Raw genomic sequence first — 25,166 nt, forward strand, 5'->3', positions numbered from 1 at the left:
GTACACGCAAAGGCTTCCTGCTAAATAGTAGGGCTGCGTGAAGCTTTGGGTGCTGATTCAATTCGGAGGAGATTAGGCATGATTCAGTGGCCAAATCTCTGAATCCAAATCAAATCAGGAGACCAATAGAAAGATCTGGATCAATTTGAAGTCTGTGAATCGATTTGGGAAAGATTCAGAGACTCGACAATTCAGGCAGTCCCCACTCGCTGCAGCAGGGAGCTGGATCTGGGCTCTGTGCTGGTAAGGGGGAGGGGGGGGGGGAGACCCCTGCCAGGCCCCATCTCCTGCCTGCTCCCCCAACCTCTCTGAGCACCCCCAACCCTCACCTACTCTCTCAGCCTGGTCAATGGCTGCCCTGCCTGGCCCCAGCATCCTAGCACTTTAAAAAAAAAAGAAAAAAGCCCCGTGCTCACTAGCTGCTGCAATGGCCATTGGGGCTTCTGGGGGCTTGTGGCAGAGACAGCAAGGATCACCTGCCTCCTCCACACCTGGCCTGGAGGGAACCAGTGAATGCATGGCTTTTTTTTTTTTTTTTTTAAGTGCTGGGATGCTGGGACCAGGCGGAGCAACCATTGATGGGGCTGGGAGAGTGGGTGGGGAGGGGGCCTGTTTGGTTCAGAGATTTGTCCGGTTTGTCAGCAGCCAAATCTCCAAAGCAGATATGGCTGTAACAATTTGGGACAACGATTTGAATCACCAAGTCGAATCACTGTCCCCTCAATCGGCCGAATCCAAATCCAAAGCGAATACAGGAAACCCTTGGTATTCACAGGTTCAGCATTTGAGGTTTCAAATATTCGTGAATGCCGAACCCGCATTATAAATATCCTTTAAACACTTACCAGAGCACCTTGGGAGCTCCACACTTGCTGCTGCCAGGCTCCCACTGCCACTGCCGGGCTCCCACCATCATAGCCGGAGCCATGCGCCCCCTGCCCCCAGCTGCCAGGGGCACTGTGAAATGCCCTATTCGTGGATTTCACCATTTGCGGGGATCACGGAAACATGTCCCCTGCGAATGGCAAGGGTTGCCTGTACTAGCTGCTTTGCATAGGCCTACTAAATAGCACTTGAAATACATTGTGTACACCTCAGAAACATCATGCACATGTTATTTAAGGATAACAGTATGCAAGGTCCCACAGACAGACTGGAGCAATTCCAAGAAAAGTAACAGAAGTTGCTGGTTGTCAGGTTGTGGGACGGAGCAGGGGTGGAGGGGATGGCGGGTAGAGAATTTATGTAAACAAATAAAAGTTTAAAAACTAGTTTTAGTTTTTTTCAGATTCTGAAACCAAACACTCAGCTCTAATGCCTACCAACCAGTTAAATCATAAGTACCTATATGATCCCATACATTATCCTTACAGTCAGATATGAATATCTGAATAGCACAGACAACCTGTAACTTTGCAACTTATTATACAGAAACAAAAATTAAAAGCTCATATAAATTCTGAAAAGAGAACTATAGGCACTGTGCCACTGCAACTAATATCTCTGTAAATGGAATATACCATCTTTAAAGAGAGGATTGGGCAGCTGTTGAAGGGGTTCTGGACATAATTATTAGTAAGATTTTAATATTGCACATCATTTACATTGCAATTTAAGCAGGTAGATGTTTTTAATTTACCATCTGTGTAGTGAAATCAATACCAGGAAAATTAGGTTTTGCTTTAATTAGTTCTAACCTGGTTGACTTCGTTTCAGAACACTATACAGTACCCAAAATAGATTACATTGCTGTAGAATTGTGCCATGGCTATTTGGTGTATCTTACACTGTGTTTATTATGCATGTTACTTTAAGGCAAGGCTGCTATCTCTTCTCTTTGATTCCACTGTTATCATTTTTATCCATAGTAATGTATTCTATATATTTTTATTCTTGTGACAACTGCCTCATGTATCAGCTGTTCAGAGATTCAGCACCATGGTGTGAGATGGATAGCCTGCTATTTTCCCCTTGTGTTGGGATTCCCACACATTTCCATGGAAACCTGTAACCCCAAAGGAATGAAACACTGAAGCTACTGCTATATTATAATGCTGTACTGTTTGAAAAAACAGGCATACTATGGCGCCTGTGAACATCACTATAGTGAAAGGCCTGCCTGTGTTTCCATCTAAAACCTTGTATTTTAAGGTTCAAGATTTAGTTTTACATTTGTCACAAAAGAAATTATATGCTGCTTTTCAACACAGAACTTTATTAACATTAATAGGCAGAGAACATATGCACACCTACAAATATATATATATATCAGCCAGAAAGCAAATTAAAAAAAAAACAATTTGGAAAAAAGGAGTCTAGAGAAGAGTGCAAATCTCTCCCTACTCCAAAAACTAATTGTCTGAAATAAGTACATTGAATATATCTTCAGTGGAATAGCTTACAATATTTTTCAATATCCCTGAAGTGATAGTTGTAGCCATGGAATTTTTTTCTTGAACAGTTGGTGAACCACAAAAACTGTAACTGATCATAGGATCGTGAAATCAGAATTGAAAAATATCTTCTAAAACTAAACACAAACTGAAGATGGGGATTGGAAGACAAAAGGGATCGGGTGCAGCCTGCATTTCAAAAAGCTCTGAATTTTTCAAAACCTGCTGCTCATTTGTGCAATCGGAACGAAGTGATTTTTAGAAAGGTGGGGGGGGGGGGGGGAGGTTGTAACATCTTGTGGTACCAAACACTCCTCCGTCTCTGACACTCTAGTCTAAATATGTGGATATATATTTGAACTCATCTGTAATGGGATACTCTCCAGGGGTCGTTGGAACCTAGGTAAGGTAAATATTTAAACTGGAGATGCCTGTTGTGATGCTGATTACTGTGTACTGCTATAGCAGCCAAAGGAATCAGTCAGGATCAGAGCCTCCTAAAGCAAGGTACTGAATGTATACATAAGAAAACGCAGTGCCAGTCTTGAAGTGTCTAATTCAAGACAAGGAACAACAAATAAGCATGAGAAGAGTGAAAGAAGAAGGACAAAAATATTAATTGAGGGAAATTTTGGTTGTATAGGAAATGAGAAGGCTTTTGATGATTAGAAGAATGATGTTTTGGAATGGTCTTCTGGACAAAGGAGCGGGGTCTTTAGCATAGAACTGGCAAGTTTATAGTAAGGATATAATGATAGGATGGGGGTGTTCTTAAATCAAAAATCAGCATATATGATAAGTAGAATGAAAAGCTTGAATTCTCCATTTTAGGACTAAAAAGTAACTCCCTATCGGTGGTCATTTGATAGTCCTGGCCAGGAAGGAATTTTTTCCCCCTTGATTTTTTGCTTTCTTCTGGAGCATTGGATATTGGCCACAGCTAAATGTGGCAGTTTGACTGCAGTATGCTAGTATTCCTGGTGGATCACATAAACCATCAAAGTATTTGCTTTTCTGGAGGATCTTGTTTTTCTGCTTGGTTCTACCAAACACCAGATTCAGTGTCAGGAAAGCTTTTTTACCTCAGATCAGACTGTGGGGACTGTGGGGATTTTTGTCTCCTGCAACATGATTGCTCTGTCTCGGACAATTTTAATACCATATTAATCCTATAACTTCTTTGTTACTGCAGTGGCAGGACGCTGGGAATAACCCTTCACTCTGAAGGGCTTTTCACTTGTCACACATTGTAGGGTCTTTTGCCTTGTGGCTGTAGTGTTGAAACAGAGCTGGCATGAACAGTTTTTAGGACTCATTGGGAAATGGTTGTCTGAAAATGCAGACGACTGGAATCATTGGCTCAAGAGGCCTCTCCCAGTCCTATATTTCTGTAGACTTTATCTGCAGGTTATCTTGGAGCATTTTTATATTTTTACTATAAAAACATTCCCAATCCACTTGTCTTCTGTTGGCTACTGATTTCCTGTAAGTGGACCATCTTTGGAAAAATAAGAAGACAGAAAAGTAGAAAATTTGTTTTTATTTATAACCTAACCCTGAAAAGAGGAGATGTGTAGGGGGATTGTGAGTAGTACATGTAGTGATTTCTAGAAAATCATAGACCATAAAGTCAAGTATATTATATGAAAATCTGAACCTTCATTCAGAAAAATATGACTGCAGAGGAAAGGCAGGAAGGGTGAACCTGGGAAATAAAATAAAAAAGCACAAAATGTATTATTTAAAAAATAATAATTAAGCCCATCTCATGATTCTTGTGGGCCTAATTCAATGCTATGAGCTAGAGTTTGTGAGGGGAAGAACAGTTAAGTTGATAAAGGGCTAGACATTTTGACTCCCCTTAAGTCAGCAGGATTTTTTCTGTTGAGTTCAATGAGGCTAGGATTTCACTTTCAGAGTCTAGTCCTATGAATTCCTGAGCACCTTCAGCAAGGTACTAAGCAGCTTATCAGCACACACTGACTTTCAAGAGAGTTGAGGGATATTCAGACCCTTACAGCAGAAGTAAGAAAAGACTGGAGAGAAAGTTCAGCATAGATTCACCTGGAGAGATTTCTTTGAATATTATACTGTATATTTGAGCAATCTATGAGGTTTCTATACAAATGCAACTATATAATGAAAGAGTACAGTTATCCCACATTTATCTCTCCACAATGCTCTTTAAAAAATGTCTGCTTTCTGTGTTGATGGCTGCTTTCTGTGTATACCACTAAAACCCAGCTAAGAGGATGGAAGAAAACAAGAAAGCAAATAAAAAATAAACCAGCCTTGGTTTTGGTTATCCTGTAACGGGATCTCCTCAGCCTACCAGGATCTCCCCACCTCATCCTATGCTTATCTCATTTTTATTGCTCCAGTTTTCTGTTCTAGACATCAAATTTATAAATTAGAAACACAAAACTATTTGTTTAGGCATTACTTGCAGGGCATTTTTAACAAACTGAGAAATGCTGGGCTGGGTTCTCACTGGAAGTGATTGAAGTGCTAGGTGCACTTATCAAAACTTTCTCAAAACTTTTTCTCTTCTCCAGCATGGCTTTTTTTTTTTAAGAGCACAGACAAGGTAAGATGAAAACAACAAATTTGTGCAGTTCTCTGGTTCATTATGGAGATAGATCTCCTGCCTCTTCTTTTGCTATTGCACTTGTGGAGTTTAAAAATGATTATTCTTCCAATAGTTCATCTCTACTGTGTCTCTGCACACACTGCTACAATATTTATGGTAACTAGAATGTCACTAGCTCTCTGGGGTAAACAAAGAAAGAGCTGTTCTGATGAATTTCATTTTAAAATGTATTCATATTTATTTATAAATTCAGGTATTTTCATTAATTGATCTAAAAAGGATTTTAGGATTGAAAGAACAAACCACCAAAAATCTTCTACCTGGAGCTGAGGGTGTCCTTGCTATTAGCTAAAAATGCAATACAAAAATAGTTACTGAACTAACACAAACAGTACGGTACTGCTTCAGCCATTAACCAGGGCAGGGATTTCAAATCTGAGTTTTCATCCTACCTGTTCTTACCTACCATTAGACACACCTCCTTAACTGCCCTGATTTTCTCAAATGCCATCTTAAACAGACTTATTTTGTTTTGCTCAAAAGGACAAACAATTCAGTTGCAAACCAAGGGTAGGAAGGAACATAATACAAAGGGAAGAGGACTGTTTTTTTTACACCCAGGGGTGCATCTACACGTGCAATTAGGGCAAAGATATAAATTCCATTGCAGTCTGCACCAGAGTTTATTTCTCCCAGGCACAGTGTTTACATGTGTGCCTGGTACTGCTACACATTGAGCCAGCACAGAGCCGCCCCAGGCTGGCAGGGTACTTGTGCGGAGGGGGTCAGCCCTGGGCTCTAGGGGGCCATGTCACACAGCAGAGAAGCTGGTGGGGGCACAAGGGCGCTACAGTACAGGGCTAGCCAGCAGGCAGCCCCTGCACTGTAGCTCCCTCATGCCCCAGCCAGCCCTGGTCACTGTCTACATGTGCATTGTGGTGTGATAAATTACTCCATTGTAGAATAGTACTTGTCCCAGACAGTACTATCCTATGGCAGGGATAAATACTTTATTGTGCCCTAATGTGGGTGTACGTGCGAATGGTGATGCTTTACTACAGAGCTAATTAATCAACTCTGCAGTAAAGTGCGCATGTAGATGCACCCAGGGAGTTCCAGTGCAAGTCTCTACAGCTCTCAACTGTTGCACCGTGAGCCAGTTTCACAAGTCATAAGTTCCCAAACAATTTTAATCCCATGAGTATTTCCCCATGAATTTGGACTCCTATTAATAAGTTCTAGAAAGCTTGGTATTTCATAGAATCATAACATTATAGAAAGGCCGAGGTAACAGGAGCAATCACTGTATTTCCTGCATACTGCACTCCCCCAAATAAGACATGCACCTTATTTTCCGAAGGCTAGATGCAGAAACAAGATTTTTCAAGAGTCATGGCCTTTTCATGGAAACACTGCCCTGCAAAATGGCTGCAAGATTCTCTTTCTCTATGAGGAAGAAGGATGGGATACAGACCAGTGTTAACCCTTTCATAGCCACTCTGAAATCCATGCCTTATTCCAGGGTATCCAGTTACTCCAGGTAAACAGGCTCCCTCACCATCTAATGGAAAAGTGATATAATGGTGCCTAATTTGTGCACACCTGTCTTCCCTGTATCCTGGTGTAATCTACATTGCAGCTGGAGCATCAGTGGCCATTGGACCAGCTATAGCAATGGCTGGGCCAGCAGCAGCCGTGGCTGATCTACTTGTGTCCCCTCTAAATCAGTGCCCAGGGCTGGTGCCCCACTGTCCCATCCCTAGTTATGCTATTGCTTTCATCCTTCATGCACAGTTGTGTTGGTGGCATAAGAATAGTTTGTGCCAGAAAGTGTGGACACCTGAGATGATCAGCCATAATTTTAAATGCACCTACTTATGATCAATCCTGATTATAATATCTTGCAAACATAACTGGAATTAACCAATACTGTCTCATTCAGCCATCATAGTAACTTCAGAGGGATGGGAAGAGGAAATAAGATGCTGGAAAGGAAAGGAAAGGTGGAAGGGACCATGAAGTCATTTAGTTCAGCCCCCTGCTCAAGGCAGAATCATCCTTCACTAAACTAGCTCAGCCAAGTATCTAACCTGTTCTTTCAAATTTCCAAGAATGAAGATCCCACACCATTTCTATGTAACCTGATCCAGGATTTAACCACCTGCACAGTCAGAAAATTCTTTCTAATCTCCAATTTAAATATTCTCTGCTGCAGTTTGGAGGCTGTTGCTCCTAATCTTGTCCCCTACAGTCACAGAAAAGTCATCTCCATCCTCTTTATTAATTATTCTTTAGGTATTTTAAGATTTTTATCAAATCTCCCCTTCAGTCTTTTCTTTTCCAGATTTACTAATCATAGTTCTTTTCCTCATAAGTCATGTTTCATAGGCTGCTTATAATTTTTATCACTCTCTGCTGGATTCTTTCCAGTCTGTCCACATTTTTCTTGAAGTGTGGGATCCAAAACTGAATGTAGTATTCCTGGCAGGTCTCACCAATGCCGAAGACATTGGAAGAATCACTTCCATTGATTTGCAAGAGACACTCCTGTTAATACAATCCAAAATGCTGTCGGCCTTGCCTTTCTTTTCCTTTCCTTGCCTTTCCTACAAGAATCCACTGTTGGCCCACATTCATCTTATGTTCTACTGTAACTACCAGGTCCTCTACCCAACTTGATGTCATCTGCAAATTTGCTAAATGTGCACTTAATCCCATTATCCAAATCCTTAGTTAAAGATCTTAAATAATACTGGACCCAGGGCAGGCCCCTGGGAAACCCCACTTGACAAGTCCTCCCAACTAAACATTGAGCTATGATGACTGTTCATTTCCAACTACAATAATCCAACTAGTTTTGTATCCATCTTACAGTTCTATCATCAAGTCTGTATTTCCTTAGCTTGTTAATCAGAATGTCATGTGGACAAAAGACTTGCTGAAATTAAGGTGCATCATATTCACTTCTTTCCCCCCATCCACAGAGCCTATCACTTTATTATAGAAAGAATTCAAGTTGGTCAGGCATGAATTAATCTTGGTGAATTTATGTTGGCTGCTCCTGATCATTTCTTTCTCTTGTTAAATTTCTTAATGTATTAAGAAAAATCTTTCTATCTGGAATATAAAAATATCTTTCACACAATATTTACCTCAGATACAGGATTGGATCCCATATAGGTAGGTTAGGACCTTATATATGTAGGTTAGGATTTGTCTTTAGTAGTCTACATGTGTTAAAAATGAGATACACTCAGATATCACAGCAGTGCTGAAATAGAATAAAAATATAATAAAACAAAGACACATTAAAAAATGGAAATCAGACCCTACCCAGGCTGACTTTATATTACAGAGAAATTCAGGAACACTTTTGTCAAGATAAGTTTTATTTGAAACCTGTGGAAGTAAGGATTTGCAACAAAAACTTTGAGAGAGTCTTAAGTACTGTGGCAGGGCTGGGAATACTTTAATATAGCACATTTGTAAATGCCTTCCAGGTCTTAGATGTAACAATAGTAATACAACAGTACTTCCTTTCATCTGTACCCTGGGAAGATATTTGGATTTTTGCTATATATATTAAGCTACAAATTCATATGCATCTGTTTTCTGATTTTTACTGGGGATGGTTTTGTGCAGGTCCAGGGCAGAACATTTTCAATTAATATTTCATTATTACATTTCTCCTCTTTCCTTTATTCTCTTTTTGCATTGTCCAATACAATATTGTTGTTTAAAAAAATACAAATAAGTAAATGAATAAAGTAGGTGCTCCTTTTGTATAGAACAGCCACAATAAATAGGGATCTTTGTCCATGTTTAAGTTATGTTAATTGTGTTTGTGGTACCATAGTGCATATTTTGCTTGTCTCCCTTATTATATTATCTTTTAATTGTTGCATTTCTAACAAGAATAAGCTGTTTATAACATATGATTATCAATAAACATAGCGGCCTATAGAATAACAACAGTAAATACTTTTGATATCTTATGGTTCTGAAATAGCATGCATGCCATCTCTCAGATCAGAAACAGGAAACAAAGTTTCAAACACTGCAGAATAGCGAACTAGATAGAAGTGATAGTATTCAGTGTATGTAATGACAGCAGTAATCATCTGATTTTAAACAGGCTAACAGGATGTTTTTCCATCCTCCTTTTACTCCGGAGGAAATTAATTTGTTTAAGTCTAAGGCACGGGCCTCCAAATTAAATGCAGTTGGTTGGTAATAAAGCGTTTCTCATATTTGTTTATCTGAAATGTTTGTTGACTGGGAGTACATATCAAGGAGAACTAACACACTTCTAATCCCATTTAATGAAATTCAAAAAAAGTTTCCATATTTCCTCATGGTGCCTTGTACATAAAATGGTATATTGATCTTTCATATACTGCTGTGTCTGTCATCATCTCCAATAACTATAGGCCTGAACCAGTGCCTATTAAAGTTAATGTCTTGACACTGACTAGATCAGGATGAAAACATCCTAGATGTGATTTACAGGGACAGATTTTTGAAATTATCTTTCAGACATTTGGTATAACGTCATCAAAACTGTGGTCCTAAATAGCATGAGCACAAACCCTGCACATATAAATACATTCACATATTGGTGCTTGCAAACACCTACTTACATGTACTCTTACGTGGCTTGTACCCACAACTGTGTCTGTTTCTGATACATTACTTTACATGTGTCTTTGTTCTTTTTCATTCTTTGCCATGAAAATTGGGAGCCCAAAGATATATAAATTGTTAATAGGTATTTTTACTTGGGTTTCTGAGAAATAATTTACGTTGTCCATGTCCAGACATGGATAGTAGGGAAGTTAATCATATAGAATAGACCAGAGAAGTCTTGTTTACTGACAAACGCATGCATTTTGTTCATATTGCTTCCTTAGGTTACCTCAGGATACTAAAGGTTCTTAGCAAGAATATTCTGATACTAACTTTAAAATAAATGCATCAGGCATCACAGTTTGCTTCAGAAAGTGCTCACTCCTATTTCAAGGCGACTTGCTAGGCATCAGATAGGAATTTTCTCAAGCAAAGCGGAGTACTTAAGGACTTATTTTGAAGTCATTTTCCACAATGCTCTTCTGGTTCTCTGAATAAGTAAGCTTCTGAACCATGAGAACAAGTCAGTAAGTCCATTTTCTGTAAAACACCGGGTTGTTTTCCAAGTAGGCAGTCAATCAGAAGTGTGGTTGGTTTCCCACATTGTAGCTATCTAGGTCTGTGTTGAGTATAAGTAATTCAAAATAAAAAAGGATTGAAGCAGAGCATTATAGTGATGACATGTTTTAATATATTCAAATTAAAGCTACAACCAAAACTGTTACCACTTTGACTGGAATTTATATCACTGTACTTTGTTTTTTTATTGCATGGTCTTTATTCTGTGTGTGAACTCAGGGGCTATACTGTATGTGCTTATTATTTAAAGACCTTGATATACTATACTAAGGCATTATTTTTAAATACCAAATATATGCATATTTAGGTATGTGTACTTACTTTCCTTGTAAGATTCATTACAATGCCTTCAGAGTTTGTAACTCTTGGTTATAAATCTATACTTTTGAGGCATATTTTGTAGACCACTGTCTTCAAAGCTCTCGTGGTTTATAGTCTCCAAAGCTCTTCCCTTCAGGAGAAGAAGGGAAATTTCTATGTCAGACTTAAACCAGGGTACCCCATAGAAAAAGATGTGTATATTAAATGGTATTATTTCTTTTATATTAGAATTGATGGAACTCTGCAAAACGGCAATCCATGTATTGTGTTTCAAAACGTTGGCTATACATGAGAGCTTCAAATAGGCCATGGTAATTTTCACAGTGATAGAAAATGTTTCTCCCCACTCATTGATCTATGACTAATGTTTAGAAAAGTTAACTGATATTGAAAGTGTTTGTGCTGATTCTACATTTTCTATTCTTGGCAGACAGTGAAATATAGGACATAATCTGTGGTGCAGTCAGGACCCAGTCTCCATGAGATGTTCCGAGTCACAGGAGCATGCACAGAGCTTCTCAAATTGCTGTGGCTCAGAACATCTCCTACACTTGAGTCCATCCTGAAGAACACATTTAATTCCTATATTCAACAATCTGCCAAGACTAGAAAAGAGATCTGGACCACTACAAATGTTTTTATACTTAATGATGTTGATAAGTTACTAGCACAAGCTAAACTGATATAAGCAAAGGTTAAATTAGTATAAGCGTGTCAACATTTGTGTTTCACGATGCTCTAATTAGATCCATTTTTAATCAATTTCATTAAATGCATTCACTCTTCTAGTGAAGACAAGGCCTTAGGAAGGTCTCAGCAGCTTTGCTATCTTACACTTTAATAGAAATGAGAGCAGATGACGGTACTGGACAAGAATACAATGTAGAAGTAAATGGTCAGGGTGATTAGTGACACAGTATGACTTGTTCATTTGGACTAACATTTAGATTAAGATTTCATTTGGACTAAGATTTAGATTCGTTCTAATTTACCAAACCTAATATCCTACCTTTTGTTATGGTTATGGTTAAATCAGACTTAAGGGAACACATACTGTTAAAAAATCATTTACTCAAGTGTTTTTGATCTCTTTGCTTTTGTTAGCTTTGACTCTCTGGATGACAGTCATCTTTGTTGGGTCCTTTAGTTTCCAAAGTTCAAATTTTCTGCTGTAGAAGACCTGATATTTTGAAAGTACTCTTCAGTCTAAGTAACCCCATTAATACATTTAGTTTGCAGTAAACTGAATGATTTATTTGGCCATGCTTACTGGAAGGATTAACAAATTACTAATGTTCAAGTTTGGACCATTACATTTTTCATCATCATCATCAGACATAGGTCTGTTCTCTTTATATGTTAGCTTTTGGGACAAGCTAGTAGACTGCCACAAGCATTTTCCATCAGGCCTGATGCTTCCTGTATGCTCCCTTTCATTCTTATAGCTAAGGTTGGATTTGGGTCAGTGACGATCTTCTGGAGTGGTATGAGAGTACGTTTGACCCTGTACTGCTGATTGGAGCAGTGCAAAGATCTGGTATTTGATTTATCAGCAGAACCAAAAAGTAAGAAAAAATTTTGGTTCAGAGAAATTTGAAATTAAATTATTTCAGATAGCTGCCTCAAGACAAACTGAAATATTTCTTTTTGGGTCATATGACATTTTTATTTGATCCACAATAGAACATTTCATATTTTGGAAGCTTCTAATAAAAACAAAAAATAAGAAGACAAACAAAAACTCCTACAGGGTTAAATTTTCAAAGCTGCCAGGATAGGAGGTGATGGTCATGGTGCTTTTTAACTGCATGCAGTAGCTAGGGAGCTGAAAAAACCAAGTTCAAATCCGTTCTCTGTCTGATTGAGAGCAGGCATTTGAATCAGGGTCTTCTGTCTCTCAAGAGAGTGCCTTTAATATCAGGCAATAGGATAGTCTGTGTCTCTCTACTCTGCATAAAATACCTGCTTAACAAACTTAATATTCACTGAGCCAGAAAGAAAGAGAATGGCTGTATTGCCTACCAGTTAGGGCATTCACCTAGGAATTGGGACACCTGGGTACTACTCCGTGCTCTAATGAATTTTTAAGTATTTTGTGTAAAGTGGAACAACATCAACCAAAAAGACTGCGGCAATTCACTCCAGAATACATTATAGCATGGTGGATAGTACATTCTCCTGGGAGATGAATTATGTGGCTTCAAACCCCCACAGGAAGGAAAACCTGAGGCCCTCTTTACATGTTTTACCTATTATACAATTACATGTTAAAAAGTCCAACTAGCTATAAAGTGATTGCTCGAAAATGTGTAATAACTTTATAGCTGGTTTCAATCCAGGCTTAATTTGCATGTGTAGGCAGTGCCCCTGCACTGGGGCAATCACCCAGGCATAGGCACCCCATGCACCCCTAGGATTGGAAGATCACAGCAGTACCCCGCTGCTGCCAATGCTGAGAGTCTTGCAGCTGAGGAAACTCTCAGTCCTGGCTCTTAGTCCCAGCTGCATCTGGCAGCTGTGGATGCTGGGTCTCAGCAGCGCCCCACAGGGCCAGGACCCAAAGTCTGCAGTTATAGTACTCTGAGTCCCAGCAGCCATGAGGCACTTATGTGATCTCCCAGTCTCAGGAGTGCATGGACCACCCCCATGGCTGGGATATTGTGGTGGCTGTGGTCTTCCAGCTGCAGGGATGCATGTGGCACTTCCAAGGCTGGGAGCCCCATCAGTAGAGGGGCCTTCTAGCTGCAGGATCCTGCTTCTTGCTAGTGCAGGAAGGAGCCTGGGATCAGTGATAAGGCCTGGGATCAATGCTCAGTCCACAATCACATCTCCTGCCATGCACAAGTGGCATGGCAGAAGGCACAATTGTATCGATCACACATTAGATCTCATTGCATATTTACCTGTACATATAGAGGGGGCCTGAGTCTCATCTCTTGAGCAAGTGACCTAACCATTGGGCTACTGAGAACAGAGCACCGTCTCCTCTCAGCTATGTACTTCTCACAGGGTAGACATCTGTGCGATTCAGAGAAGGTGGGTGTTTCAAACTCGGCATGTTTTGTCCAACATGTACTAGACAGACTTGGTTAAAATCGACACTCCTTTCACCTGCCCCTTCACCTTCAGATGGGGAGAATAAATTCATTCCAGTTCTACTGTTGATGGAGATGAACTTGCTCAAAGTTAGAGAGCAAGTCCAAAATATGTATTCTCCCATTGATCCGCAAGCAGGACTCTCCATGATATAGAAGTTATGGGTACATCACAAGTTAAAGGAATAATTTACATTCTACACTTAGTAATTTATTCATAGGCTTATCCTGCCCCTTTTTAAATAAGCTGTTTTACTCAAACTTTTATCTTAGCAAAGCTCCCTCTAGAACTCTCTTATAAAAGAGTTTGAATATAATGGTGTTTTCCTGGAAGTCGTCTTCATTATTTTATAGAATTGTACCATATTACTGTAAAAACTTTAACCTAAAATTTTAGCTACAAAGGGTGCACCTGGATTTGGAGGTAGGGGGTGCATGGAGACCCTTTCATTTCCATGTGCCTCCATCCAGACATGGCCCAGTTGTATACATATCCTGAGCATAGCTTGAGAAAGTATAGTTTGCTATTGTCACTGAAAGTGCTGCATAGCACAAAATGCTATCCGAAGCCATCCCAAGCATTTCACTACCCTCTCAGAGTCATTGTGTAGCCATCTGAATGCATCAGTTGGCCACATTTTAATTTATATTTATAAATTAAATTAATTTATTTATATTTAATTTTAATTTAATCTTATAGCTCCCATAATAAATACTATAGTAGGTTTAATTACGTCAAATGTCTTTTGAAAGGTTGCAAAACTTATTCCTGTTACAAGTAAGATACTGAAGTAACAGAATTTTGCTGTGCCCTGGTATAACTACTCCTATGTTCTTAGTTAATTAATAGAGCTGAGACGTTAGAAGCTAATGTCAGGAGGCTGAGAGTACATCTAGGGCAGTGGTGCACAACCTTTTTGCCCTGTGGGCCAGATGAACAGTGGTAGGTTGGTCCATAGGCCCAATTTCACATGCTGTGCTGGCCCAGCTGGGACCTGATCCAGCTGTGTGAGGATAGGCTAGCTGGAGCCTGATGTGTGGGGCTGCACCTAATCCAGCAGTCCAGCTATGCAGAGCTGGCCCAACTAGGACCCAATCCAGCCCCATGACGCTGGCATGCCCAGAGCTCAATCCCTCTCTGGGCAGTGGTCCAGCCCAGCAGCACAGAGTAAAAGCCTGATTCCTTTGTCCAGAGCCAGCCTAGGTATGGATGATCCAGCCATATGGGGCTTGGAAATGTGGTGATGTGGCAGCAGCAGCAGTGTTAATTGCCACTGCTTCCCCTCTGCCAAATTTCCAGAGCCTTAAGGATCCCTGCAGACTGGATGACATGGCTCTGTGGACCTGATCTAAGCACTGGGCTGGGGGTTAAATACCCCTGATCTACAGTTATAACTAGGATGTAAATATCATTCACAAAACTATCGAATTTAGTGACCTCTGGCAGAGTAGACCCGGCCCCAACCTTGACCCCTTATGTCTTTACCATACACTCAGCACTGCGTGGGCCCCAGGCTGCTAGCAGGGAGACATGAGTGGGAGCTGCGGGTATGGCTGAGCCACTAGGGAGCACTGCCCAGCTGTGGAGCCATGGCTTCCCTTCATCCCCATGGGTAGGGGCTGGGGCTGCAATGGACTTTTTCTCTGCCTGCACCCTGCCACCATGGGGAAGGAGGGAAGGAGGTGCCTGGTCCCCCACAGGGGTTGGGCGAGACCTCCCAGTCACAGCAGTGAGACTCCCAGCTCCATAGTGGGTCTGCCCAGTGTCCCCACAGTGGCAGAACCCAGGCAGCTGCCACGATGCCTCTTTGAGTCAAGCCACCTGCGTCCTTAGCACCACCTCAGGGCTGGGCAAGGCCCCATGCCACCCCGGCACCACAGGTGGAAGGGGGAAGGATGCAGCACAACCCACCTGTCCCCCAGGATGAGTTCAGGAGGGTCTGGTCCAGCAGCACAGATGAGATTTCCAGATCCAGGCCATTGTGGCACAAGCATGGCAGGAGGTGCAGGGACCCTATTGCAGGCCTGGGCCCCGCCACTGTGGGGCAGCTTGGCAAACCCACTACAGGGCCAAGAGTCTAGCTGCTGCAGAAGGAAGCCTCCCCCCTCTCCCCCTCTGCAAACCCACACCTCCTTCCCTCCCTCCCCTTAGCAGCAGGATCCAGGCACAGGAGAGGTCTGCAGCCCTGGCTCCACCTTCTGCCCCAGTCCCAGTCCCTGCCCATGGGGGCAATGGGAAGCTGCAGCTTCACAGCTGGGCAGCACCCCCTAGTAGAGCTACCCCCTAGTAGCTCAGCTGTGCCCATCCCCCCCCACCCCATTGCAGCTCCTCACCAGTGGCCTGTGGCCCGTGCAGCACCAGGCACACAGTGAAGACAAAAGGGGGAGGCCAGGGCTGGGGCCAATCCTGCCAGAGGACACTAAACAGTAAGCAGTAAATAAATATAATTGTCATTAACCATATAACCATTTACATCCCTAGTTGGAACCATTTCTCTCATTCACAGCTTATTCTAACATCCTGATGAAGAATACAAGACCATAGTTGCTACAGTATAAATTAAGGGTCAGACATTGCCATAAATCCTGGGCTTTTAGGAGATTTAGCTACCCTGGGCATTTTGACATAACATTTGTGCAATTAAGGCCTAATCAAAAACATACTGATATCAAAAGGAATCTTTGCATTTAATCGGGCTTTGAATCAGGTACTTGGAGCTGTCCCATTGAAAGGCATAATGTATCTGAGAGCAAAGTTGGGTGCAGTTTGATCCTTATATTTTCATTTTTTAATATTTTAACCCCATTTTCTCTTCCAGTCACTGGCATAATTCTCTCTCCCCCCTAACCGCCCCCCCCCACCCCGGCTCTGCTCATGCTCTTCCCCTCCCATAACTCCTGCTCCCCCATCCTTGCCAGAGGAGGCCCCCAGCTGCCAGGACTATGGAGCCAGGGACCTAGGTACACAGCCCCCTGCTCCTGGCAGGAGGCAGCAGCTGCTGCAATGGAGCAGAGCCCAGTTCCACCCCGCAGCTGCCTTCTGCCTGCCTGCTGTGGGCTCAGGCAGAGGGGGGGCTGCTCCCTGTCATGGCATGCACTCCTTGGGTGGCAGGGAGACCTGTGCCCCACAGATATGTGCATGGGGCAGGGGCTGTGTGCTGCTTACTTTAAGCTCCGCTGTTCTTTGCAGCACCAAGTTGCGCACAATGGGTAGCGGAGGCCCCAGAGGAGGGCAGCAGAGCCTGTGCCTGAACAGAGTAGTGCGCAGCCCCTGCCCCAAGCACAGATCTAGGAGGCATAGGTGTCCTCTACCCTGCCCCCCCCCAGGAGTGCACACAGTGGCAGGGAGCAGTCCTCCCCCCACCCCACCAAGCCCATGCCCACAGTGCACAGCCCCTGCCCCATGCACAGATCTGGAGGGCATTGGTCCACCCTGCCCCCTGGGAGTGTACACAGCAGTGGGGAGCTGCCCCCCCCCCGCCCCGGATGAGCCACTCGCAGCCCGTCCCACTCCCCACAGCGCCTTGCGGCTGTGCATTGCAGCTGCAGGCCCAAAGCCCCAGCCCTACCCAACTCCCTTTTTCCCTCCCTATGGGGGCCTCTCCCCACAACTTACCTGTGGGAGCTGCTCTCCAGGCTGCCTGGGGCCGTATGCCTGTACATGCACAATGTGCCTCCTGCCTGACCGCCCTCCTCCTGCTCCCTCTCAGCCTCCTGCAGGCTGGAATTCTGCCAGTCTGCAGAAAGCTCTGTCCAAAACTGCAAAATCCACGGGTTTCTCGGGTAAAATGAGAAATCTACGTTTGCCTCCAGTAAAAGGTAAAGTCTGTGGTTTACTCCATTTTTCATGGAAAACGGAAAACCTGGATCCCTGCTCATAACTGTGGACTTTGGAAGCCCTGAAATCCTCAGTCCTGTCAGAGTTTGTATAGCAAGGGTACCTAAGAGCCTCAGGTGTTAGAATCCTTGGTTCTCCAGCAACTTATCAGGTAATTTGACAGGAAAACATGCAGGTTTCCAATGGAAACTCACGCTTTTATTTGATGGTCCTTTAATTGCAAGAAACTGTAATCCCTGCAGTGGTCTCACATATCATGTCCTTCCTCCTACTAAATAGCCACCTGCTTATGTATCCAAAGATCATGTTCACCTTTTTATCTTCAGATTTGCACTAAGCTAAGAATAGTTATCTAAGTCTTTTTAAATGTCTTTACATTCCAGGATTCTGTCTCCCAACTTGTGTGACCCACTTTGTGTTCCATGTTACAGAAACTTTGTCCTATACCAAGTGATCCAGATTAGTCTGTGCAATGGATCTATCCCTAGTATTATTTATCACACCCCCAATTTGTTTATTATCTGCTAGTTTAATTAAGAACCATGTTACCTGTTACTCTGTCTTTTATATAACTAATGGTGATATTGAATAGTATTGAAGGCCCAAAACAGATTTCTTTGAAACAAAATTAGAAATACACCAGATATTTTCCATCTATAGTTGTATCAGTTAATCATTATGGACTACATTGGTTGTGTATAAGCCTGATTTTATTTTTGGGGTGCTTTATAATAGAATTCAAAATGCATCAGAGATGTCTAAGTATAAGATAACAACAAATTTATGTTTATTAACCAAACTTCTTATCTGATCAAAGAGCAATATCAAGTTCCTTCAAAAACCACATTACCTGCCTGATAAAACAAAGTTGATTTATCTTTCACTTTCCTACTGACTTTTGAGTGTGTCCTAATTGTATCCCAGGTGAACTTTTCCATGATTTTGCTAGGATTGATACCATGTTAAGTGGCTTATAGTTTTTCAATTGGTAGTTTGTTTGTTTGTTCTGTTTCCTAGAACTTTCCCAGAGTTATGAAAGGAACAATAATTGGCTAAGCCCTTTAATAGTCTTTGGAACAAGTTATCCCAAATTGCTGATTTAAAAATGTTTAATGGTTGCCATTTCTTATGCTTCCTGGTTATTGATGGAAAAATATTTGCTTATTAGTTTAATATATGAATATATTATCCTTTTTTTTTTGTTTGTACATAAGAGAAATATTTATTGACTATTTCATTTCTTCCTTATCTGTTTAGAAATTCAATATTATTACTGTTACTGCTACTACCAATTGTTACTTTCACTTGCCTCTTATCAGGGTGGTTTTTAACCAAAGACCTTATTATATGTTTCTGGAACTGTGGTTTCGGACATTTGATAAACCATTTCCAATCATCATATGTGTTTTATGTTTAAAAGTTTCCTTCTCCTCATTTTTTCTCAAGTTCTTAGCTTTGGGTTCCTGACCATTTAAGGTATCAAGTGTAATTAATATTGGCTAAGCCCATTTTCTATTTGCACATAAGTGAAATTAGGCCATGATAACTTGTGCCTTAGTGACCATTAATTTTTAGTTTAGTTGTCAATGCATCTTTATGCATGAGAATGAAGTGCAGTTTAGAATTACTCTGAAGTGGCCACACTACTTCTTGTGTTAGACAGTTATCATATCACATTTTTAGAAACTCCAGGAATGTTTTACTAGTGTCAGGATCAGATCTCCAACGTATGTCCCCCAAGCTACCAATCCTCCATAGTAACACAATTTTTCTTTCTATAAATGGAAATTAAAGGAGCTGCTCATCCTGTTTACATGATGATTTGGTTGCCTATAACAGGTCTTCTCTAGAACCTTGCCATGTGATACATGAGTTACAACAGGGGTGCTCAACTTCATGGCCACCTGAGCCAGATGAGAGCCACTGGGCCAGTCCATGGGCCAAATAACAGTGTCAAGATCAGGCCATAGGGCCTGGCACTGCTCCCTCCCTGCCCCAGGGGTATGGCACCCCCCTTTTCCTCCCCTGCACACTGGGATTGGACCACAGAGGCCTGGTGCCTTCCTCTCCCAGTTTACCACAATGAGGTCTGGTGCTGCCCTCGCCCTGCCTGTGTGCTGGGATCAGGTACCTGATCTACTGTGCAGGGTCCAGGGTTCCTCATGGGTCTGGATATTTGGCAGCCAGGGAGTGGTGTCACTACTCCCCCACTACCAAATTTCCAGACTGATGGGGAGCCCCACCAACTAGATCAAACATCACTGTGGGTTGGAGGCCTAGAATCCCTAAGTTAGATCATTGATCCATAAGCATTCCTGCTCTTCTGGACTGTCATTACTTCCTGGTAATGGAATCTTATATAGAAAGTGCCAGCACTGTCCTCTTCTGCCCACTCTTTATTCTCTAAATAAGTTTATGCAGTGTTTTCAACATTCCAGATGTATGACTTATCCCATCAGCCATAACTTTAGGCTATTCCAGAAGTTTTCTTTTCAGAAAGCGTACTTCTCATTATTCAAGTTTATTTCTCATGCTTCTGGCCTTGGCATATGTATTGGTATTAATGCTTCAGGCTCATAGTATCTAGAATAAAAGTGTGAGCATTTGTAATGTATTTGTCTTTTGGTCCTTCTCTAGCCCTCCTGACTACCGTAGCTCATCTGTGATCCAATCCATATACTCCCTCTGTAGAATTCAGTCCAATTTTCCATGAAAATGTAATGTAAATATCATATAGAAGGCAGATGAACTTCTTGCTGATCATTAAGGCTCAGATCTTCTCTTTCTAAGTAAATTTGACATTCCTTAGCATTTCTTGATGGAACTAAAGGTTCCCTAGGCCTCAGAGAGCCAAAGATGCGGCTACTTTGTCTAGACAGTTTCATACTCATACATAGGATTATTGAATGTGGTTGTGAGCCTTCAGCAACTCATTTTGTCTACGCACTCACATCCAGCATCAAACATAATATATGTACAGTAGGGTGAGGTCTGGATTTGGTTCCACTGTCATGGAAATAAACCTAAGTACATTAAAATCTCATTTCAAATCCCTATGCCCTGTCATTGGATCTGGGTGTTATGGATCTCCAGGTGCAGATTCAGGATTTGACAAGGGGAAGTCTGAGAGTAGAAAAACATGCTGAAAGGGTAGTTGAACCCCTGCTTTCAGCCTCCTCCTCCTTTGCCACCCACTGGTGTGGGCAGGCCCAGCTGCAGGAGTCACTAGGGGCTTTTAAAAGTCCCCGAAGCAGGTAAGAACTCCCTGTTCCCCTCATGCTCACTCAGATCTTCTCCCTTCCCATTCACCACCGCTGCTTTCCCTACTGTCCCTGGAGCACAGGGAAGCTTCAAAGCTTTTTCTTCCTGCTTCAGCCAGACTGCACAGGAGCTGGGCTCAGCTGGGACAGCAACAGTGGCAAGGGGCCTAGGGTGGGTTGCCGCACCCTGCTGGGTACCCTGGCAGCGGATGTGTGGAGGGGGATGTGACTGAGCATGTAGACAAAGGGGTGGGATTCTCATCTGCTTTGAGGATTTATAAAAAGTCCCCAGCAGTTCCTAAGGTTCAGTCCAAAAGAGGGCAAAGGGTGTGCAGCCATGCCACTGCAACTCGTCTGGATCTGCCCTCATGAATCTCTCATTTAAAGGGTTTTCCTAATGCGTGATTCTTTCTTCTGCCTGCCATGAGATATGCACTAGCTGTATCTTGATATGATTTAGAGTGCCTGAGTTTGATTAAAAAGTATATGAAAACTTGTGTTTTACTTCTTCACTCCTGAATATACAAACAATATCATCGTAAGTGGAACTAACATAATTTATGCTTGTTCTGTTAGCCTAAAATAATAATTAATTCAGCAGATTGTTCAGTGGTAGATTATTCCACATGATTTTTTTTTTAAGTGTTATAGAATCATAGGATCATAGAAAATGAGAGTTGGAAGGGGCCTCAGGAGAGGCTCAAAGCAGGACCATCTCCAACTAGATCATCCCAGCCAAGGCTTTGTCTAGCTAGATATTACACAAAGACTGAAGGTTGGGTAATTCCCCTTTTGGTAATTTATGAAATCATGGCACATTTATTAACACCAAGTTGAATCTCAAAGGAAGTTGTGGGAGCTACCAAGTATGTTGCTTTCTTGTTATTAAAATGAAAAAGAAAATGAGGTATATAATGGGTATTTGCTATATGCCAAACAGACTGTTCCACGCAAGGACGCAAAGCAGGCAGCTAAGCTACATGTAACAGCCACAAACATAGGCGTGTTTACTTATTTAATACATGTGCTACATTTATCAAAAGAGATGGGTAGTTAGCCATGCTTGTTTGAAGTCAGGCAGAAGGCAGGTTAAGGTTACTTTATAAACTAACACTGGGTGTCAAACTCATCTGGCCCCACAGGCTAGATAAGTGGAATGGAGCCAGTCCACAGGCTGGATGAATGTCACGGGACTACATCAGGCCAACAGATCAACCCCCACAGGTTAGATATAGCATGTATCCTGGACTGGCCGGAGGAGGTGCCACCTGTGGCACATGTCCCAGATGAGCCCCGCATGGGTGCCACATGCAGCTCAGTTCCATACTGTCAGGGCAGGCTCTGCACGTGAGTCAACTTCAAGACCCAGGGGCAGCACAGGGGATAATGAGGTTCCAGGGCCAGATCTGGCCCACAAGCCATATCTTTGAGAACCCTGGATTAACTGAATCAGAGGTGCATAAAAAAGTGTAACAAGAAATCAAAAGTGTAACTAGAAAGAATCCTGGCAAGGCCAGACTTTAGAATTCAGTGAGTTTCCTCACGAAGTTATCTTTATAGATGTTAGGCAACCATTTCCTTTGGTTCTTGACAAAGGATCATGTTCTGGCGAAGGGGTTCTGCTCCCGAGTCATGCACAATGGGCATATGCATAGATCTCACATCACTTATAGGAAAGGAGGCTCAGCTACTTTTGGAGTACTGTTGTGCTTTTGCTTGGGCCAGGTAAAGGATTCTTGTGTGTTTAGGGTTCCACAAAAGAAAACTGGGCAGGCTGAAGGAAGACTGGAGGACTTGCAAGAACAGACATTTTCTTCTCCCGACAGAAATTCCAAAGCTTAGCACTCAATTCCCTTTGTAAAGATCAGTTTAAAAGGATGTCTCTGGGGCAGCCATGGCCAGAATCAGCCTATAGTACAGTTTAAACCTTGCTGCCAAGAACCAGAACACTATGAAGCGGTGACTCTGGGAATGGCTCTTCCCTTCCCTTTTGTCCCACACATTTTCTGTCTTGGCTCTGCATCCTGTTTAGTGGAGACACAATACTGGTGTGGGGGGAGCTCCATGAAAAGGTCCACCCCAAGTTTTCCTGGACCTAAGTTACTTCCTGGGTAGTTTAAACCTAGGAGGGAATTATTTAGCTCAGTTTGGTGCTGATTGCTCTCTGCTAGCAGCATATTGGGTGTTAGAAGGACAGAATGTGTGAAAGATTAATTGCAAATCATTGGAGATGGTGTTTCTGAGCTTTCATATTTAAGGATAGGGTTTGGCCATTTTTAAGCAGTAGAGAGAAGTATATGGGTGCAGATCCCTGTAGTTTTGCATGAGGGAGTTGATGCTAGTCCTATCAGCTGTCAATCCAAAAATATTACCATAAACTGGTGATGACTGAAGTTGCGTGTGGTCCTGGGAAAGCAACCTCCCTACCTATTTGGGGGTTCTTGATTGCTAATCTTTGCTTTGAATCCTTTAAAGCAGCTGTTCTATGCATATGACCCTACCTGTGTCTCTAACTAGGCACCAAGCATGTCCTTATCTGATGTGGCTGATTCTCTACCTGGGAGTGGCCAAATTGCCAGTACAGGTGGCATGGGCAGCCTCTGTGTGGCATGTGGCAGATTAGAGAGGGAACACGCAGCACAGTGGCAGCCAGGGCAGGAAGCAAAAAGCAAAGGATCAGATCAGGCAGGGAACACACGGCTAGGAGCAGAAAGCAAAGCAGCCAACCAGGCAAGGGTGGGGCATCAGAGTAGCACTTGGGGCAGGAATGGGGCTAATTTATGGTTTGCCTGCCAAAAAGATTGTCCCCCCAGTGCTCTAGATATTATACGTAATGGGTGAAATACGTTTTCCCCTGATAAGGCCTTTGTTTCAGCACATTGCAGTAGAATCTGCATTTGTCACGTAGAGGATTAAAAAGGGCCCTTTTCTGATGCCATGCTGCACACTGCAAAACACTGGGAAATGAAGACAGGATGTTACTTGTTTCATAGAAGAATCAGAAAAAGCCACATCAACTTATGATACCATATAAGTCCCTGTTTATCATGCCATCTCAAATCTGATGAAAGCCCCTGTATCTTACTGGTAAAGAATTATGGTTGTCAGAATATTTACTATTGCATAATTAGTTACACAGGATTGGAGTGCTGTTTATAAAATGGAGGTATAAATATAGCTACATGCAGTAATTAAGCACTTTATTTAAACATGAGAAAAGACACCTAGACAGTGAGATACAAAAGCAAAAAGATAAAATTCCATATTAAATAGTAGTAGATTTATGATGGCTAATTGTGTCCCTTTGTCCTCTTCCCATTCTTTACTCCTTTCTTTTTTCCCACTCTAAAGCACTCTGTTACAAAGCAACGTATGTTATGGGGCTACTTGACCTTAGTTTCAAAAACTGTACAGAAATCTATTGCACCCTTATTACAAAATACTTCAGAGTAACCTGGATTTCTTTTCCAGAAAATCCATTTAAAAAAGAGGAAAATTATTGCAGTTACATTTTTGCAGAATTTATTATGAAAAAGGGCATATAAACCAATTGATTAAAGCAAAAATTATCACATGCTTTCTGTTTTAAAACAAATAAAAGGATCCTTAAAATCCCCTTTAAAGTGGACTTTCCCTTACAGGATAAAATGGAATTAAAATATTGTCAATAAATTGTGTGAGAGACTGTATCAATCTGTGCATTGATAGTCTGTGCATGCAGGATAAGAACATTGACTGCCTGCTAATCTATTCCCAGATGGAGGTGGATGCAGACGAGAAGCGCCATCGCACACGCTCCAAAGGTGTTCGAGGTATGTCTCTTGCTTCAGTAAATCACTCAAGGCCCCCGCTCAGGGTGACCTTCATCCTCCAGAATCTCTTTGCACAATTCATTCTGACCCTTGCTTTTACACAACCTTTTTGGTAATTTTCTGTAGAAGAGGGGTACTTGTAATAGATGATAAATTTTTATATATTTTCCATCTCTCTGCAGTTCCCGTGGAACCAGCCATACAAGAGCTGTTCAGGTTAGTGCTCCGAGTGTAAAATGTATCCCCATTAGCAATTTAGAAAATTCATGCCTTTTAATGGGTATAATGCACTTTCAAGTTCATTGGTGGTTTGCTCATGCCCTGCTGCACTGATGAAATTAATTCCCCTGAGACTTGCTAATAAAAAGCATCCCCTCTTTTTTTTCCCCTTCAGTTATTTGATTTCTCTCTTTCTGTCTTTGTTGCCCTCCATCTCTGTAATACCTACTGCCTGCTTTTAGTATAATCTGTCTGCAGCGCACCGGCACCTACATAATTAATTCTTTCCTTTTTGCAGCTGTCCTACTCCTGGCTGTGATGGCAGTGGTCACGTTAGTGGCAAATATGCAAGACATAGAAGGTAATACCTCTAATTTTTCAGAACATAGTGAAGAGATTTGGTAAACAAGTTATCTGGCATGACCTTGTTTAC

At 42.0% G+C, this 25,166-nt stretch overlaps 1 protein-coding gene across 3 annotated transcripts in view; it reads left to right on the forward strand.

Moving 5' to 3' along the window:
* MYT1L (myelin transcription factor 1 like) overlaps positions 1-25,166 on the forward strand; it is a 463,312-nt gene that overhangs the window by 261,491 nt on the left and 176,655 nt on the right. For all 3 annotated transcript variants that reach the window (XM_059729960.1, XM_019492688.2, XM_019492692.2), the window contains exons 3-5: positions 24,460-24,514; positions 24,697-24,730; positions 25,032-25,094. In XM_059729960.1, the coding sequence (XP_059585943.1) occupies positions 24,460-24,514; positions 24,697-24,730; positions 25,032-25,094 (152 nt within the window). The remainder of the gene's footprint in view (positions 1-24,459; positions 24,515-24,696; positions 24,731-25,031; positions 25,095-25,166) is intronic.

The sequence above is a fragment of the Alligator mississippiensis genome, chromosome 1 (genome assembly GCF_030867095.1).
Source record: "Alligator mississippiensis isolate rAllMis1 chromosome 1, rAllMis1, whole genome shotgun sequence".
Lineage (NCBI taxonomy): Eukaryota > Metazoa > Chordata > Crocodylia > Alligatoridae > Alligator > Alligator mississippiensis.